The sequence below is a fragment of the Varanus komodoensis genome, unplaced genomic scaffold (assembly GCF_004798865.1).
Source record: "Varanus komodoensis strain SLA01 unplaced genomic scaffold, ASM479886v1 scaffold81, whole genome shotgun sequence".
Taxonomy (NCBI): domain Eukaryota; kingdom Metazoa; phylum Chordata; class Lepidosauria; order Squamata; family Varanidae; genus Varanus; species Varanus komodoensis.
In genome coordinates this window covers 2,066,760-2,085,597 of record NW_025336495.1, presented here as the reverse complement: position 1 = coordinate 2,085,597, position 18,838 = coordinate 2,066,760, and the positions used below count along the sequence as shown (strand labels likewise).

The 18,838-nt window shown below is 52.9% G+C and overlaps 2 protein-coding genes across 2 annotated transcripts in view; one reads left to right on the top strand and one right to left on the bottom strand.

Annotated features, from left to right (window-relative positions):
• Positions 1–3,392: 3,392 nt before the first annotated feature.
• CUNH17orf50 (chromosome unknown C17orf50 homolog) lies at positions 3,393–5,907 on the bottom strand. Its single transcript, XM_044456100.1, has 2 exons — positions 5,747–5,907; positions 3,393–3,603 (listed from the first exon to the last, which is right to left on the bottom strand). The coding sequence occupies exons 1-2, from the start codon at positions 5,905–5,907 to the stop codon at positions 3,393–3,395; spliced, it is 372 nt and encodes a 123-aa protein (XP_044312035.1).
• A 4,564-nt stretch (positions 5,908–10,471) lies between these two features.
• GAS2L2 (growth arrest specific 2 like 2) overlaps positions 10,472–18,838 on the top strand; it is a 12,579-nt gene continuing 4,212 nt past the window's right edge. The window contains exons 1-4 of the mRNA XM_044456099.1: positions 10,472–10,835; positions 12,975–13,213; positions 15,407–15,514; positions 17,047–17,143. Of these exons, the coding sequence (XP_044312034.1) occupies positions 10,478–10,835; positions 12,975–13,213; positions 15,407–15,514; positions 17,047–17,143 (802 nt within the window). The 5' untranslated portion in view covers positions 10,472–10,477. The remainder of the gene's footprint in view (positions 10,836–12,974; positions 13,214–15,406; positions 15,515–17,046; positions 17,144–18,838) is intronic.

The following is an 18,838-nucleotide window of genomic DNA, read 5'->3' as shown; positions in this document are numbered from 1 at the left end:
TTCAAATCGAGCCTGAGCTTCCCCTGTTGCTGTTGTTGGTCACAAAGTCGTGCCCGACCCATCGCGACCCCATGGACAACATTCCTCCAGGCCTTCCTGTCCTCCTCCATCTCCCGGAGTCCACTCAGGCTCACGCCGACTGCTTCAGTGACCCCATCCAGCCACCTCACCCTCTGCCGTCCCCTTCTCCTTTTGCCCTCAATTGTTTCCAGCATCAGGGTCTTCTCCAGGGAGTCCTTCCTTCTCATTAGGTGGCCATTAGTTGAGTTTCACCTTCAGTATCTGGCCTTCTAAAGAGCAGTCAGGGCTGATCTCCTCCAGGACTGACCGGTTTGATCGCCTTGCTGTCCAAGGGACTCGCAGGAGTCTCCTCCAGCACCGCAATTCAAAGGCCTCAATCCTTCGGCGCTCAGCCTTCCTTATGGTCCAGCTTTCACAGCCATGCATTGCAACTGGGAAAACCATAGCCTTGACTATACACACTTTTGTTGGCAGGGTGATGTCTCTGCTTTTTAGTATGCTGTCTAGATTTGCCATAGCTTTCCTCCCCAGGAGCAAACGTCTTTTAATTTCTTGGCTGCAGTCCCCATCTGTGGTGATCTTGGAGCCCAGGAAAAGAAAATCTGTCACTACCTCCATTTCTTCCCCATCTATTTGCCAGGAAGTGAGAGGACCAGATGCCATGATCTTAGTTTTCTTAATGTTGAGTTTCAAGCCAACTTTTGTGCTCTCGTCCTCACCCGCATCGAGAGGCTCTTTAGTTCCTCTTCACTTTCTGCCATGAGAGTGGTATCATCTGCATATCTGAGGTTGTTGATATTTCTCCCAGCAATCTTAATTCCAACTGGTGATTCATCCAGCCCCGCCTTTCTCATGATGTGCTCTGCATATGAGTTAAGTTGGCAGGGCAACAGTATACAGCCTGGCCGAACTCCTTTCTCAGTTTTGAACTAATCAGTGGTTCCATGTCCAGTTCTCACTGTTGCTTCTTGACCCGCATATAGGTTTCTCAAGAGACAAATAAGATGGTCTGGTACTCCCATCTTTTTAAGAACTTGCCACAATTTGTTGTGATCCACACGATCAAAGGCTTTAGCATAGTCAATGAAGCAGAAGTAGATGTTTTTCTGGAACTCTCTAGCTTTCTCCTTTCTCCATTTGATCTCTTGTTCCTCTCCCTCTTCGAAATCCTGCCTGTACTTCTGGTAGTTCTCGGTCCACGTACTGCTGGAGCCGAGCTTGTAGGATTTTGAGCATCACTTTGCTAGCGTGTGAAATGAGTGCAATGGTGCGGTAGTTCGAACACTCTTTGGCATTGCCCTTCTTTGGGATCGGAATGTAAACTGACCTTTTCCAATCCTGTGGCCACTGCTGAGTTGAATGGAGGTTGTCCTACTTCAGATGCATCGTGAGAAGGCCAAACTCCCTGAGGAAGACCCTCATGTTGGGGAAGCCGAAGGCAGGAGAGGAAAAGGAAGACCAAAGAGGAGATGAACCGACTCGGTCAAGGAAGCCACAGCCGTGAATTTAGGGCTGAAATGTAGGATGTTTTGGAGCGCTTCCCTTCAGAGCTGCCATGGAGGGTCCGTGGAATGGAGTGGTGAAGAGCACGGGACCGGGACTCGGGCGATCCGGGTTCGAGTCCCCGCTCAGCCATGGAGCCAACGGGTGCCTTTGGGCCAGTCGCAGACTCTCAGCCCAGCCTACCTCGCAGGGTCCTTGTCGTGGGGATAAGATGGAGAGCAGGAGGAGAAAAATGGTAAAAGCCGCTTTGAGTTCTTTGTAAGAAAAAAGAGAGGGAGCGGCATGATATAACCCTAGTAAATAAGTTGGAGATGGCTTGATGGCACGTCACAACAATGAATGAAAATACACCTTTCCCAACAAGCATTCCCAGGAAAGGAACCTTGGCCTTCATTGCTTCAGGTGAGCAATGATGTTTCTTTCGGGTGAGCGACGCCACAGTACCACTAAACCGGTCAACAAAACATAGGAGGGATTTTATTCAGAATAAAACACAAGTCTGCAGAAGTCTGCATTTTAAAAGCATGGGCACACAGGCTGCATTTGAGAGTCAGCTGTGCCGAATTTGGGCATCCTGAAATCCCGAGGTTGCTGCCCCTTGGGCCAGTAGATGAATTGGCTGGCTTGCCAGCTATGGAGCGATAAAACCTCACAGCTTCCTCGCTTCGCCTCCTGCTTCCCCGGGAACAATGGCCATGCCAATGGAACCTGGAAGAAAGAGGGAGGCCGTGTGGCTGATCTGATCCTGCCAGGTCAGGCCAAAATCCTTCTGACCCTGCCTCCTGTTTCCAGCAGTGGTCAGCCAGAAGCTTCTGGAAAGGTCTGTTATGGCAACTAACCCAGGAGGTCCCACTGGGCAGAGTGTCCATGCATAGACCTGTCTTCTGTGAATGTACTTACTCTCTGGCATTTTATCTATTTTTTAAATTCATACCCTGCCTTTTAATATGCAAGGAATACAAGGCTGCTTAAAATCTTCCTTTCAATTTCCCCTTCACAACATCCCTGCAAGGTAGGTCAGTCTGAGTCTCAGCGACAGGCCCAAAGTCTGCCAGGGAACTTCATGGCCAAGCGGGATTGGGACTAAGCACCAATGAGCCCCACCGGATCAGACCAAACTAGCCCTGCCATCTGACAGCTGCTTTCTCAGAAGGGCCCAGAGGCCGCCAGGAAGCCCAAAGATTTAGGCCTCCCCTCCCTGCAGCCCCTGATCATGGAAGTCCTACTGAGTCAATATCACCAACAGTCAAGCTTCGAAATGTGGTCCTCACCCAATAAAAGGCTGGGAGCTGGAAAGATTGCAGGCCACGCCTGTAGGACACAGACCTGCCCAAACCCCTTCCTATGTTTCAGGCACACGTGGGATTAATTTAAATTTCACAGAATGCAAGGCCAGCCAATGTGTCATTCCCGTTGTCCCAAACAGTTGGCCAGGCTTGCACCCTGACCCAAAGCCCCAAAGGCCCTGGAAGCCAATTTGGAAAAATATATATTGCCACACTGAAGGAGCATTTGCCGGGGGGGGGGGGGGCTGTTGCAGAAGACAGGGAGGGGAATTAACCCTCCCCAGCTGCAATGATAATCGAGAAAGCTGCTAACCTTCCATTGACACACATGCGTTAAAGTCATGAGAGACTTCTCTTTAAAGGAACTAATCCAGAGTCCAAAATACAGGCCAGCCTGGTTTCCTCCTTTTGAGCAGCGGAAAGCAACCTTCTCCCAACCTGTCAGGAGAAAACTGCCTGTGCCACGCTTCTTCCCTGCCACCACACAAAACCTCTGTTGGCAAAGAGGAGGCAGCTGTGCCGTGGGAATCTGCCTGCTTAGGAAACACAGCATCTTGCCCCAGCCTACCAGCACACTAGTCCTCATTGTGTCTTGCTTGTGCTCTGTGTTGGACTCAGAAGTTCTGGCAGGCTTTCAGTGCTGTGGCCCAGGAGTCCATGCTCAATGAAGCCCTGGCTGTAATGTAACGTTCCACATGTTTTGCAGAAAGTAATTTCACATTCTGGGCACATCCTGTTGGAAGATCTTTTCCTCTCCAGCTGGCAGCAAGCCAGCTCTTGCGGGGTCCTATTCCTGAGAAGCAAAGGGAGACAGGCAATGAAACTTGCTCTAAAACAGGGGTGGGGAAGCGGCCTCTTCCAAGGGCTGCTCCCCATTTCAGAGAAGCCCCGGGGGGCCGCATTCTGGGGTGGGAGTGGCTCAAGGAGAAAGGGGCGAGGTCAGAGGACTCCCAAGTCATCACCTTGCAACAAAGCTTCTCCTGCCAGGAGCGGAGGCTTTTTAGAATTTTTAGGAGACCTTTGCCTGCACAAAAGTCGGGAAGCCACCAAGCCATCGTGGGAAAATGGTGCAGCTGTGACGGGAATGGGACCTTCCCGTGTCCCACAGGCCTGCAGTGCAACAGCCCTGCTCGGAAAGGAAAGTTTAACTAAGGTTGGGGGCTTTTTACTGGCACGGCCAACATTTGACTCTACCTGTTTCAGAACGCATTTTTTTTTGTCCGACATGTTCCATTTGGATTATGAACCGAGCACCCACATGTGGTCTGTGCCAGTTCAGAATGTCAGCCATTTCGCAAGGTGCCGCACTGAGGACCAGACACTTGGCTTCCTGAGGCAAAAGGGTATCCATTCCCCTTCTCTCTCCGTGGGCTGCCAGTTAAATCGTCCTCAGTGCTGGTACTGCGGCAGCATCTTCAAGCACCCGAGGGGGTGTTTGGTGCGCTCCTCCGGCCTCACGGCAGCCCCCAGCCTGTCCAAAAGGCCTCACTGCTGGTCGCTGGCTGCTCCTCCAGGCCCGCATCTCCAGGCTTCCTAATTCCACCGTTAGGAAAGGAACGGGCAATAAGAAGAGCCTGACGCACGCTGTGATTGCGCCTGGAATATTGTGTGGGGTGCTGATCACCACTCATTAAAGCAGATATTGTCAATGTGGACAGAAACGGGGAAAGAAGGGCAACGGAACGATCCACGGGCTGCAGCGCCTACACTAAGAGAAACCGTTGCAATGCCTGGGATAGTTAACTTAGCGCCTGGAGGCAGCCGTGAGACAGGTGTGTGGCACCCAAAAACAATGCACGGCGTGCAATAGAGACTTTCGGCCTCTCTCATAACATGGAAGCAACCCGAGAGGCTGATGGGTGAGAAATTCAGGATGAAGGGCGGGCAAAATAAAGCCTGGGAATTTGCAGCCGCAAAATGTAGCGTCGGCCTCCGGTTTGGATGGCTTTAAAAGGCGACAAGGCACGTCCAGGCAGTGGTTGTGGCGGGCTCTGAAAAGATTCAGGCCCACAGGGCCAAAAACGCCGCCAAGATTCGTCTTGTGTCTCCCTCTGTGTGTGAGTCCTTAAAGGGGTGTCGTAAGTATGCCCCTATTCGTTGAAAGGGATTATGGACAGGGAACGAGGGAAGAATTTGATTTGGGGGAAAAACTCAGGGAGAACAATTGGGGGGGTGAAGCTCATGTGAGCCCCAAATCACCTGTGGCCGGGGGATCTGATGCAGCAGGGATCTTCAAGTCCCTTGGGCATTTTTTTTGGCAAGGGGATCGGGCGGGACCCCGATGGAAGATCTGGGGCCAACCCCTAAGAGTCCCTCCTCACTCATGGAGGAGAAAGCCATCTGTGGCCGCCAGTCCAGATGGCCACAGGCCACCTACAGTGTCAAAGGCAGAATGCCTGTGGCCATCATTTGCTGGGGAACATGGGTGGCTGGCTGGCTACTGTGTGAACAGATGCTGGTCTTGATGGGCCCTGGGTCCAATCCAGCCTTGGGGCTCTTACGTTCTCAGAAGATGGCATGGGAACATTGCGGGACACTGCATTATCGGGCTGTTACAAGCATTTCTGGGATTTAATGGAGGCACCACACCATGGAAAGGGGTGGAAGAGAAATGACGGCCACTCTCAGCCAATTTCTTGGACCGCTCTGAGTCTTTCCTGCCATCTGGTGGCGCAAGCTGGCTGGGGAGGGCTCTGGGGTGCAGTGCTGTGGAGAAGGGCAGAAAGGACTTCCTGACATTCAGAGCAGCTCATGGTGGAGCCAATTACCACGGAGGCAAAGCCATCTGTTGGAGATTTCCTCCAGAAGCTGGGGGTTGGACTGGATGGCCTTTGGAGACCCTTCCAGCTCGATCATCCCATAAGAAATAGGGCTCAGATTTTCCCACCTCACGTGAGAGAGGCTTGGTTGTAAAGAGCATCTCCTAGCTGTGCTACCTGTCTCCCAGCCAGGTCAGTCCTGAGAGAAGCGGGAAAGGGAGCCAGCCCCAAAGCCAGCTGCCTTGCTTCTGGGCCTGCTCCATGCTTGACGCCTGAAGCCCAGCGGAAGGGCTGGAACTGGGTTCTTCTGCAGCAGCCTCTGGCTCTTCATTCTCCATTTCGGGGCCTGGGTGGTGATTTCCCTCCAGCTCAGTCTCATCCCCGTCTGGTCTGCTTTGGGACATTGGAAGTCATTTCAGACCTGGGCAAAACAATTTTTTAACGGGATGGTCATCACAGGAAAGGCTAAGAAACTAAGCTTCCGTCTTCTTCTCTTCTGTGACAGTCATTTGGTGGCTGTGGCATAGTGGAACCAGAGCTGACCGGGCCGAAGCACCGAGAATTTTTTCTTAGCAGGAGGGCCCCCTCACAATTCCTCGACTCCTTCTTTGCTGAGCTTCAGTCCTCATGGCCTCTCCTGTCACCTGGGAGCTACCTGTGCTTGTTGGGAGGGGTTGGTCCCGAACAGCCAAAGAAGACCCAGTGGCTTGATCAACGGTCTGCTCACGGCAGATATAAACATCCAAAGCTGGTTGGTGGATGGGGCCTGACCCCTCTGCTTGCATTCTTCCGCTCTCTGCAAAAAGGAGGTTAGGGTTGCCTTCCTGGGGTGAGACGCCGCTCTCAAGAGAGCAAGGTGGCTCAGTAGTCCCATGACCGATGCTACTGAGTCGAGGCCTGCTTTGCCCTGTGGAGGAAGGCAGGACGCGCTCCAGGGCAGCAAAGCTCAGGGAACCGAGACTCAGGGTAGATGCCAGGAAGCACTTGCTGACCGTCAGGACCCCGAGGGTGCGGAATGGGCTTCCCCGGGAGGTGGCTGAGGCCCCATCGGTGCGGGTGTTCAGGGACAGGCTGGACGTCCACATGGTGGGCATGTCGTGAGTGGAGCCGGCTGGAGCCGGGGGTCAGACTAGATGGCCCGGGAGACCCCTTCTGACTCGCTCTGTTTCTATCTTTCTATGTTCCTGTCCGGGGCAATAGCCCAGCCTTTCCCACCTTGTCTCTTTGATCTTAGCTGGACTGCAGCACCCCTCATTCCCAGCCCATGCTGGATGGGAACGAGGGGTGTGGCCATGACTGGGACGCTCCAGGTGGGGAAAGGCTGCAAGATGCCGTCCGTTTGTCCCCAGTGCTGGTGTAGCAGGTGCAGCTGCCTCTGCTGTGAATGTGCCAGATCCCCCTGGGGGCACCTCCGCCCTCCATTGCAGCTTGCAGAGTCCGATTCCCCGTTGGGTCTGCTGGGTGTGGAAGCCCTTCCCATCTCCTCCTCTCGCTCCCCTGCCCTCCTGCGCCCTGAATCTGTGGCTCACGGATTCGTGATGATTTAAAGCTTTGGACCAGGGAGCTAAGCGATGTCCATGCCAGGGGTGCAGAAACTCTCTAGGCCTTAAGGGTGGCACCCCAACTATTATGGAATGTGCTCCCCGGGGAGTTTTGCCCGGCACCAACATTATATTCCTTTCAGCGCCAGGTAAAAACCATTTTATTCGTCTGGCATTTTAATACTTAAACATTTTAACTAGTTTTTAATGATCATGCTTAGTCACATTTTATCTTATTTCATTATGTTTGATGTATTGGTTCTACTTACTTATTGTTATGTTTAACTATGCTGCAAGCTGTCCTGAGCCGTTGTTAAAGATGGGGTAAAAATACTGTAAACGAAGGAAGGAAGGAAGGAAGGAAGGAAGGAAGGAAGGGAGGGAATGAGTCGGAAGGGGCCTCCTGGGCCATCTAGTCTTACCCCCGGCTCCGCTCACGACATGCCTTTTGGGTGCCAGCGATGGCCAAAGGCAGGCGGGGTGGCGCCAACCTATTTTGCCCAAGGCTCTTGCTGCCTTGACCCAAGCTGTAGGAGGGCCCTTTAACCCTTTGTGCTCAGGTGAGGAGTGGCACAGAAGCCTGGAAGCCGCAACGCCATGAGCATCCGGGGGACTTGGGGTGAGGCTGTGAGGAGGAGGCGTTGGGCGGGACGTTCTGTCTCTGGGTTGACCATCTCCCCATGACCCGGAAGCTTCCAGACTGCCCACCTCCAGCCCTGAGTTGGCCAAGGCTGGATTCGAGCTCTGTTGCTCGGGGGCGTTTGTGGCCCCCATCAGGTACTCCGTGTTAACACCGATTTCAGTGAATTGGGGACTGGGGGTCCCCCTTTCCCAGCAGATCCCCAAGACTCACCAGACGAGGGCCCACTATCCCGCTGTCCAGCTGGAGTGGAGGGCCCCCAAGCAACCATTGTGACGTCAGCACGAGGCTCCTGCAGCCGGCACTGGGTGGGGGGGGGGTGTGGAGACACTGCCCTCCCCAAGAACATCTGGAAGGCACCTGGGGCTGCCTCCATTCAGGATACATGACTTCCTACTTTGCGCATGGAAATCCCGCCCCCCTTTTTTCTTTTTCGTTTTAAAGAACTCAAAGTGGCTTAACTCCTCATCCTCCTGCTCTCAGTCTTATCCCCACAACAACCCTGTGGGGTAGGCTTGGCTGAGTGTCTGTGCCTGGCCCATGTCCGCCACTGCCCTGCAGCGCCTCTCTTCTTGTGTTGTGCTAGGAAATGCCATGTTGTCATTTGTTCCCTGTATTTGCGTTTTTGTAATTTTAAGAATTGTTGTGAACTGCCCAGAGAATTTTGGCTATTGGGCATTACAGAAATGAAAATATTGTTATCAATCAATCAATCAATCAATCATTAAATGTTAGCAATTATTCCTTATTGAAAGCATGAATAATTACAAATTCTTAATATATTGATACTAATATTATATGCATCATCATCATCATCACTTTGGCCCCCAGAAAACCCCTTCCCACATTTCAGATCCACAGGAACAAGGCCAAGTCGCATATTCTTTTGTTCCAAGTTCCATTCCAGGACCCTTCAGTTAACCTCAATCAACCCAGCAAGGGGAAGAAGGTGAATAAAGGTCCCAGAACTTTTATTTGTATGGCAGTGAACCGGGGGGGGGGGGGGTTGTGGTTCAGTGTCCTTGGATATCACTCCTCACAGGCTGACACTTCGAGAATCTTATTGCGTGGGAAGTGGCTGAGCTACAAGAATGAGCTGCACCCACAAGTCCACCAACATGTTCCGAACTCCACCTTAGCATTCACCCTTTTTTCCTTTTGTATGCAAAATGTGTGCATGTCTGTCCGTCTCCACAATGAACGCATCAAAGTGTGCTTGCTTGTGGTTTTCAGCTGGATGCACTTTTCATGGATATTTTCCCCAACACATACATTTTCAAGGACTCTGTGGTCCACATGCCATGCCCCAAGCTTGGAAATGTACTATATAGGACTGCAGACTGCATGGGTTTGTGTCCAGTGCACACTGGGAGAATTCTGAGCAATGACAAGCTGAAATGACTTTCTCATATAACCCTAGGAAGTGGGAAATAGTGATCCTCTTGTCGATTCTATTGACCCAAACTTGCTGAAAATGGGCCTCTTGGAAGGCAAACATCTGGATGCCATATCTTACAAATGTTGCTGAAACAGAAAACATTTCCAAACTAAAACTTAGCACTGGAGGGTTTTTCCTTCTCCATCCCAGCCAATTTTCCTTTTGTGATGTGCCTTTTAAATTGCAAGCCTCCAGGCAGGGGCTGCGATTCTTAATCTGTGTAAGCTGTCCTGGGAGCCACCTTTTGGCTGAAAAGCACCAGAAAATGCTGCCACTGGATAAACAGACATGATTCTCTGCCTCCCGCATTTCCAGACAGCTCTTGTCCCCGCCTTCTGCATTCACCCGATCTCATTTGCTCAGGCTGATAAAGAAGTCGTTCAGACATTTGATCTAGCAGAGTTAATAGGGAGTGTTTTGTGCAGAGCGCCTGTCTCCAAGGAGAAGCGAGCAGGACCTAGACGAGGAAACACAACAAAACAGAGCAAAACATCGGCCAGGCCCTGAGGTGGAGAATCCCTCTCCCCCGGTCCGGACAATTATCATTTTGTGCCTTGGCAGGTGTCTGCAGCCCGTGGTTCCGGGGGAAGCAGAACTGTGTCGCGAGGCGGACGTGGGAGATGCAGGCGTCCCGCAGGGCAGGTTCCGTCAAGTAGCTGACAGCCAGCGTGACGGATGAGGACAGCCAGGCCACGCGGTGGACAGCGTCTCTGGAGGTCTCAAAGCCGCAGGCTCCCAATGACTCTCTGTGCTAGATGATCTGACCACGCTGTAAGGACCGGGTGGGCTCAGGGAGTCAGCGGGGCATTTCTTGGTTTTGGTTTTACTACTGCCCCAAGAGCCGCCAACCGGAGTGCGGTGGACGATGCTGAACCCGGGGATTGCTCTGGAGTGACAGAACCTGAATGGAGGTCAACAGTCGTCCTCTAAAAACCCTCGCTCCAGGTTACCTGACACTTTCTTCTGTGCAGTGGAGAATTAGGGCAGGAAGGAATTGTTTTGCGGCTATCATGGCACAACCGGAGTCAGAAAATCCTGGCTGGTCCATGCCAGATCCTCCAGAAAGCTGCCAGTAGAACCAGAGCGACCTCTGGCTTCGGGGAGCAAACGCATCCATGCCTTCTGTGATCCCGAGAGAGCTGCTGGAGACCAGGGTGGCAGGAGGCAAGGGCTAAGACGCTTTACGAACACTGGCATTTGGCTCCTTGGCAGAAGTACTGGGCAGATTCCGTGGGATTTTAAATGCAACTCTGGCCGCTTTTGAAGAGTGTGGGTTCCTTTCTGGGAAGATGTCAGCAATCCAAGAAGCAGCCACAAAAAGCATCCGTCCGTACAGATCAAGCGAGCAGTACCTCTATGCTATGAAGGAAGACCTTGCCGAGTGGCTGAAGGACCTCTATGGCCTAGAGATCAACGTGGCCTCCTTTCTGGAGGTGCTGGAGACGGGCACGGTGCTGTGCCACCACGCCAACAGCATCTCCCGTGTGGCCAGGGACTTCGGCCAGGCGTTCCCGGGTCTGGCCAGGAAGATGCCGCTGCCCACCTGCGAGGTGACCTGCAATGACTTCGCAGAGCCCGGGACGTTCCAAGCCCGGGATAACGTGTCCAACTTTATTCAGTGGTGCCGGAAGGAGATGAATATCAAAGGTACACAGATTTGAATCGCGTGTAGAATTGTGACCCCACCTGTGCAAAAACAGCTCCCTGCCCCAAGGAGCTTACATCTGAAAAAGACAAACAGCAGAAGGAAGGGCAAATGGGAGACACAGCTAAGCAGGAAAAGATGAAGTTTCTTCTATGACTCCATATACAGCCTCCCTTTTGCAAAAATCCAAGATGGTGGCCCCTTCCTCCCTGTTTTATCCTCTCAATAACCCGGTGAGGTAGGCTAGGCCGAGGGTCAGGGATTGGCCAACTGCGGTCCAGGGACCTCCAGGCAAAGTGGGCTTTAGGACCTGGATTACCTGAGCCCCAGTCTGGCACCCCAAACGGACTCTCTATACCTATGTAATTAGGTAAAGATAACGTCTTTGGTATATATACAAAAACTATATGGGCCAGGGTATGGGTGACAAGCCTGTTGCCTTCCAGATGTTGTTTCCAGATGTCACTGGACTGCAGCTTTCATTTAAAGAAATACTGTCTAAGTTTGTCCGATCTTTTTTCTGCCTAAACCTGCACAAGATTATAGGACTTTTTTCTGTCTAAACTTTCTCGGGATGATGGGATTTTTTCTGTCTAAGCATGCCTAGGATTGTAGGACTTCTGCCTATATTTGCATAGCATCATGACTGAAAATTATTAATTGGAAGATGGACTCTTTGCCTTACCAGATCTTTTCTCATGTCAGATAGAGCAATTTTACTGGGGGAACCCAGTAGATATTTTGCAGGACAAAATTTCAGACAGTCACCAGAACAAGAAAAGAAATACAGTATAAATAGGTGCATGTACACAATCTTAGCCGCGCGTGTCGCGAGGCCCCCGAGGCCTGGGTGGCTGCAGGGGCGCCACTGAGTCTCCCATCCAGATTTTGTTCCCCTTCCCTGGGTGACCAGGGGCTTGGAGACCCTTCCACAATCTGGCACCCTTGAGATGCTATTGGACTTCAGCTCCTATCAGCCCCAGCCTGCATGGACAGTGGAGAGGGATAATGAAAGCTGTGCCTCAGCACAACTGGTTGGTGAAACTGGGACTAAACGCTTCTGCTGGGTTCTGCCTATATGTTGAAGCATGGCAAACCCAGGCTTGGTGTCTAGATTGAAAAGGGAGCGCGTGTCTGGCTGCACTGCCTGGCTGTGTATCTTCTCATGCGAGGGCAGCAGCCAGCAAAGTGGAGGCTCACACTGGGCAGCTCACCTGCCGTGCTTCTCCCTGCTCACGAGAGCAATTTAGGCAAAGCAATTTTGCATGCCATGGAAAGGGCAAAAAATGGCTGGAGTTTTCATGGGGGGTTTGTTGCCCTCCTGGTGGCAGGGAGGGATAAACAAGTTTGCGAGCTGCGCAAGCATTACCAAAATAACCTGGCTGTAACTCCATAACTTGGAGGCCATGCAGCACCAGCCTGAGGTGGGGGAGGGTGTGTGGGCAAGCCCTCCTCACTAGGCTCCATCATTCAGGGGGCTTCTTGCTGGGGGGGGGTCACCCACTGCTTTGTTCCTCGCCCACTTCTTCATCGTTGGGGGCTGCTTCCTTGCTGGCCTGGCAGGCAGAAATCTGGCAGGCAAGGGGGCCTGCCCGTCCCACCTCCTCCAGGGACGGGCCTCTTGCTCCAGCCTGCAGCAGGCCGACTGCAGCGATGAAGAGGAAGGGATGCCCTGGGGCCTCTGGTCCGGGGTCGCCCTGGAGGGGCAGGAGATGCCCAAGAAGGGGCCTGCTGCCGCCTTGCAGAATGGCCTCCCAAGGTGGTGGGGGGGCACCGGGCCCCTGCGGGGGGGGGGAGGCTCGCCAAGCAGACCCACCCGATATGGGCCGTGCTGCCTGCCTTGCTCGGCCGCTTGGTCTCACGCCCCTCCTGCCCAGCCCCAGCCCCATGCTCTGCGGCCAGAGCACCAGGCCATCCGGACAGCGCAGCCGGATCAGGCCCAGGTCCCCCAGTCCAGCTTTCCGTGCTGCCCGCAGGACCCCTCCAGCAGGGCGGGTGGGCGGAGGGCGAGGGGGCGGCCAGCCGCGGGGCACCGCCTCCCTCGGGGGCCCGTCCCTCTCCCCCCGCAAGCCCAGCCCGGCGGCGGCCGCCTCGTCCCGCGGCAGCGAGTTCCGCAGGTCAACGCGCTCCGTGTCCCGCAGAGGCCGTGATGTTCGAGACGGAGGACCTGGTGCTGCGCAAGAACCAGAGGAACGTCGTGCTGTGCCTGCTGGAGCTGGCGCGGCGCGCCTCCCGCTTCGGCGTGCGCGCGCCCTGCCTCGTCCGGATGGAGCAGGAGATCGAGGCGGAGATCCGCGAAGACCTGCGCCTGCCTCCCGAGGAGAGCCCCCTCCGCCAGCCCCGGGGCGAGCCCGCCGGCCTCGGGAACCTCGACCAGATAGTACGCCTCGCCTCGCCTCGCCTCGCCTCGCCTTCCCTTCCCTGCGGCGGGGAAGACCCGCTGCGCGGCATCCTCAGGCCGCCGGAGGCGCGGTGGCCCGGGCGGCGCCCTCCCGCTGCGCCCGCCTCGGCCAGCCGGGAGCCGAGCCCGAGAGGGGCCGGAGCGCGGAGCCTCCGCCCCGAGGGGACTTGCGCGGAGGAGGAGGCACGTGTGTGCGCACCCGCGCGTCGACGGCTCGGGGCACAGGCGCGGGCGCCTCCTCTCCCTTTTATTCCTCCCGGCAACCCTGCGAGGCAGGCCAGGCCGAGAGCGGAGCGTGCCGAGGAGCTCCGTGGCCGAGGGGAGTGTTATCCAGGGCCTCCCGTGTCCCAGCCCGGTGCTCTAGCCACTACTCCTCACTGCCACGGCCCTCCTGTAAGCACAAGAGCCATTCCACGCCTCCTGCTGCGGAGGAAGGACAGCAAGGCCAAGCATCTGCCCTTGCAACTTTGAGGCCTCGCTGGCTCGTCCGGGGGGTCCTTGAGGCTGAGGCCCTTTGGCCGGGAGGGGTGCCTGCAAGAGGCTCGCTCCCCACCAGCCCGCAAACCGACCCTGCGCCCCGCTGCGCAGAGGACCCTTTTCTCAGTGAAAATGTTTTCGGCCTGGATGGCTGTCCAGTCGAAATGCAGCCGAAGGAGAAAGAGGGCCAGGTTTTTCGTAAGCTTACAGAGAAAAAAAAGCCCGGATAAGGCAGGGTATACATTCAGTAAGCAAAAGAAAGAATAATTTAGTGCATTTGTATGCGGCTGTTTAACAGTAATTTGTTTCCGATCAGCTCCCAGTAAACATTAAGTGAGTCAAAGATGACATTTGGAAGAAAAAATCTTTTGTTGTGGAGCAGGTCAATAAAAGAAATCCCAATATTAAAAACGGTTTAATGTAAAAGAAATTCAGGTTTCCTAGGAAATGTCTGGCCTCTGGGTTTTCCTTTCTGAAAGGCTCAGTCCTATGGAAGGTTAGACTGAAAAGGGAGGCACGGGCGCCCATGGTGTCTCCACCGTTGCAGTCCGTTGCAGCTCTAACCACTGCATTGCACTGCCTGTGGCTATATTAAATAGGTTGCCCAGCAATACCTGTGAGCATCTGGACTTGCCAGGTTGCCGCCCGGCACATCAGAGTGGCAGATACTGTGTTGCTTTTCCCAATTTCCATCCTTTCCAAACTTGAACAATAGATCCAAATTGGCATAGGGACGTTTCGGAAAACTCTGCATCCGCTTTGCATCCACCTGGGAGGGGTGAGCGAGTGTCCCCCCCAACTCCCGCACAGCCCGAGCACACCGCAAGGAAAGGGCGGCCCTAACCCTGGGGCAGCAGACCCACATCATTTGGGGCCCGGGATTTCTGGGAGCTAACTGGAGCACCTGCTGAAAGAACAACCTGGGGCCCTGGACAAGGCAGCTTTTTGCCCCCGGCAGCTCCACCTCCTGCTGCCCCCCTGCGTCTTTCTGCTGAGCCTTTTTCCTGAAATCAGAGCATCCCTTCTAAAAAGGGGGCATCCTTTGGAGCCTTGGCCCCTTAAAGACTCACAGAGAGACTTCTGAACCTACGGAAATTAGCATCACAAATATGCACATTTTCCCCTAGGGGCCTGAGACCCAGATCTTTTTTGTTTGGGGCAAAGCCCAGTATCTTTCATCGCTCTCATCTTCAAGATTTCTTTCTTTCTTTATTTAGACAGCTTATATGCCGCCCCCATCGCATAAGCCTCGGGGCGGCTTCCAATCATTAAAATCCCGTGTATAAATACAAAAAAAAATTCATAGAATAAATAAAATACATAAAATAAAATAGTGGTAACAGCCTGGTTTAAAATCAACAAATAAACCTTAACAATTAAAATAGTGTTTAAAATAAAATAAAATAAATAAAATAAGGTCTTTAACAGAGTTACATCCGAATGGTTAATGTCATCATCCTATTCATGCCCCACCTTTTCTCCTGCCTTGGGTTTCCACCCTCCTCTTTATTCCCATTTTGTCCTCACCTGCAATTAGGTTAGGCTGAGGGTGAACGACTGGCTCAAGGCCAGCTGGCGAGTTTCATGGCGGAGGGGGGACTGGAGCCCTGCTCTCCCCAGTCCTATTCTGACCCTCTCCCCACTCTGCCATGTGGCTGACGTCGTTCTGATTATGATCCTTGCAATCCCATTAAGGTCCAACACCTCATCAGCCGTTGCACCTGCCCAGTCCAGTTTTCCATGATCAAAGTGTCGGAAGGAAAATACCGTGTGGGGGACTCCAGCACACACATCTTTGTCCGGGTGAGTGACCCCGTGCTCTTCTTGTTTTGGGAAAAGCCCACCTGGGAACGAGCGCCACTGACTGCAGTGCGGTGCGCTTCTGGCTAGACGTGCCCGGATGACACGACAAGGCCGCCGGCCCGGGGCTGGATCCGCTGCGCTGGCAGGGCCGGTGGCGGGCGTCCCGGCCTCTCCGGAAGCCCCGAAAATGGGCCTCCGGAGGCCCTGCGGAATGGGGTAGGGTTTGGCGTGGGAAGGACGGGGCCAGGACCTTCTGCGGCTGCAGCCCTCTGCCCTCACCTGGGAGTCCCTTCCTTTTCCCCGAGAAGAAGACTTGTACAGGGTCCTTCTGCAGGTTTTTAATGTGACTATGCAAAAGCCAGAAGAAAAGGAGGGCCAAATACGAGATAGATCGACTCCGTTAGGGAAGACGCAGGCTCGGGTCTGCAAGAGCTGAGCTGACACTGGTGGACGCTCCTTTTGGAGGGCTCCTTTCACGGGTTCCCTGTACGTTGGAGGCACCTTGATGGCACCTCACAGCTAATGCAAAACTAATTCATCAGGTTTTAAATAAATAAATATGGGTAAATCAAAGGGCCACCGTCTTGTTCCCCCCCCCCAGAGGCCAGTCACTCACAGACAAAGCTAGACTGCTCCTACACATGGCGCTTACCTGAGCATTCATGAGTAATGATGGATGATAAATCACTCCACCCTCCTTGAATTTGGATTATCCGTGCTAATACTCTTGCCACATTCTTGCCCCTTCCAGAAGTTATTTCTCTTTGTGTTCAAAAGAGAAAGTTGCTCTGGCTTTTTCACTCTCACAGTCACGTGTGGGGATAATTTAATTGGTGCATTTTTACCCAACTTCAACCAGAACAAAAAACGGCTTGGGACCTGGATACCTAAAGGAACGTCTTTCCCTACATGGCCACCCGCCCCTTAAGGTCTGCAGCAGAACTCCGGGAACTTCCTTGAAGGAGGTTAGGAGAGAACATACCCGGAGCAGGGCCTTCTCTGTGGTGGCTCCCGCCTATGAAATGCGCTCCCTAGAGAGTTCCGCCTGGCACCGACATTATATGCTTTTCAGCGCCAGGTCAAGACCTTTTTATTTTTCTGTAATTTTAATGTTTAATATTTTAACTATGTTTTATGCTCATCAGTGGATTATTTTGTATTATTTGGGATTATATGTATTTATTGGATTTTGACTTGTAAACCGTCCAGAGACCTGCAACATATTGGATAGGGTAAAAATACCCAAATCAATTATAAATTAATAATAAATAAAGGATTGCTCTTTTAATAAATAATAAATAAAGTATTTATTTAATAAATAATAAATAAATAATAAATAAAGGCTTGCTCTCGCAAAAAAGGTTGCCAGTAAACAAGGCAAGTCATGCCTGCCGGCTTCCAAGATAAAAGTCATGACATAAAAGGAAAGGGGATTTGGAGGGAAGAGGAGAAAAGCAAACCGGGGCACGAAGTGCTTTGTGGAATAGTTCAGTGGGTGCCTTTCACTCACCTCTGACTCTTGCTTGTTCCAGATCCTGCGGAATCACGTGATGGTCCGCGTGGGTGGTGGATGGGACACCCTGGAGCACTACCTGGACAAACACGATCCGTGCCGCTGCACTTCCATGAGTAGGTCTTCTCGCACATGTAAATCTTGCAGTTCGGCCAGGTCTGCATCAGTAACTTTCAATCCAAAGGTTTATGCCCAACTGTCCTAACATGCTGCTGTCCATGCTGGTGGGAGATGATGGGGGTTGTAGTCCACAAACACCTCGAGAGCACGAGGTCGAGTTATCCCATTTCTTTAACCCCACAATTCACAAGAACTGCTTTCAAGGGAAATAGATTTTCCACTTATTCCAAAATATTGTTCTGTCTTACTCCGTAGTCCTGGGAGACCCCTGCCCTCTCGGGCAGCCTAGCCCAGCATGCCTGTGGCTGTGGGGCAGCTGACACCAAGGCCCAGAGCTGGGAAAGCCTGCCCTGGGGCCTTGGGCAGAGATGTGGGGGGGGCAGGGAAGCACTGCCTAGGGGGCGATGCCACAGCGGGGCTGCCGAGCCTCTTGTGGGCTGAATGCAGGTTTGGAGGCACCCTGGGGGCCGGGCCTGCGATGGGAGGGGCCACAAGCAAAGGGGTGGGGCCAAGCCCAAGGCCAGGACATTGTGATCGAAAGCTCATTTGGAGAGCATTTCCTCCTTTCGGGACGGGTGAAAATGGCACGGGAACCGCAAGACCCCAAGGGAAGGGAAGGGAAGGGAAGGGAAGGGAAGGGAAGGGAAGGGGCCGTCGCGGGGTTGGCCCTTTGGCCTGAGTTTCCGCACCTGTCCTGCAAAGTGGCTCACCTGGCAGTCACCTTCTGTCACAGCGGGACCGTCCACTGGAGCAGGGCAGGAACTGGCCGCACCGCAGGACTCGGACTTCGAACGGTCCAGAGTTCGAACGCAAGTTGAGATGAGATCGCTGGGCAGTTCGAATGGTGTTTCTAAGTTTGAACTGCGAGCACCAGGGAAAAATGTGGTCACAGCAAAAACGCCCTCAGTGGTGCACCCAAGTCAAAAAAATATATATTGCAGTAAAAGACACATTGGCTGAGGTCCTGAATTGAGTCGTCTTGAATTAATTTGTCTTATCTTGAATCCATTCCTCATGAATTGATTCATCTGGTCTTGAATCCATTTGGTTCAGATTGATTTGTCTTGATTGAACAGATTCATCTTGTTTTGAATCCATTCAGCTTGAAGCAATTTGTCTTGTCTTGCATTTACTTGGCTCAAATTGAGTAGTCTTGTCTTGAATCAATTCGTCTTTATCTTGTATCAATTCATCATGAATCGACTTGGCTTGCCTTGAATCCATTCCGAATCAACTCATCTTCTCTTGAAACTACTCGACGCAAATCAACTTGTCTTGTCTTGAACTCATTCGGCTTGAATTGATTCATCTTATCTCAAATCGATTCACCTCAAATCGATCCGTCTTATCTTGAATCCACCTGTCCTGAGTCGATCCGGCTTGTCTTGAGTCCACCCGTCCTGAGTCGATCCGTCTTGTCTTGAGTCCACCCGTCCTGAGTCGATCCGTCTTGTCTTGAATCCACCTGTCCTGAGTCGATCCCTCTTGTCTTCAGTCCACCTGTCCTGAGTCGATCCGTCTTGTCTTGAATCCACCTGTCCTGAGTCGATCCGTCTTGTCTTGAGTCCACCCGTCCTGAGTCGATCCGTCTTGTCTTGAGTCCCCCCGTCCTGAGTCGATCCGTCTTGTCTTGAGTCCACCCGTCCTGAGTCGATCCGTCTTGTCTTGAGTCCACCCGTCCTGAGTCGATC

Excerpts from the sequence above, each read along its gene's own strand:
- CUNH17orf50 (XM_044456100.1), bottom strand. The coding sequence starts at position 5,907 with ATGGAGAATGAAGAGCCAGAGGCTGCTGCAGAAGAACCCAGTTCCAGC. Across the intron at positions 3,604-5,746 it reads CTGACCTGGCTGGGAGACAG|GAATAGGACCCCGCAAGAGC; the intron begins GTAGCACAGCTA and ends TTTGCTTCTCAG.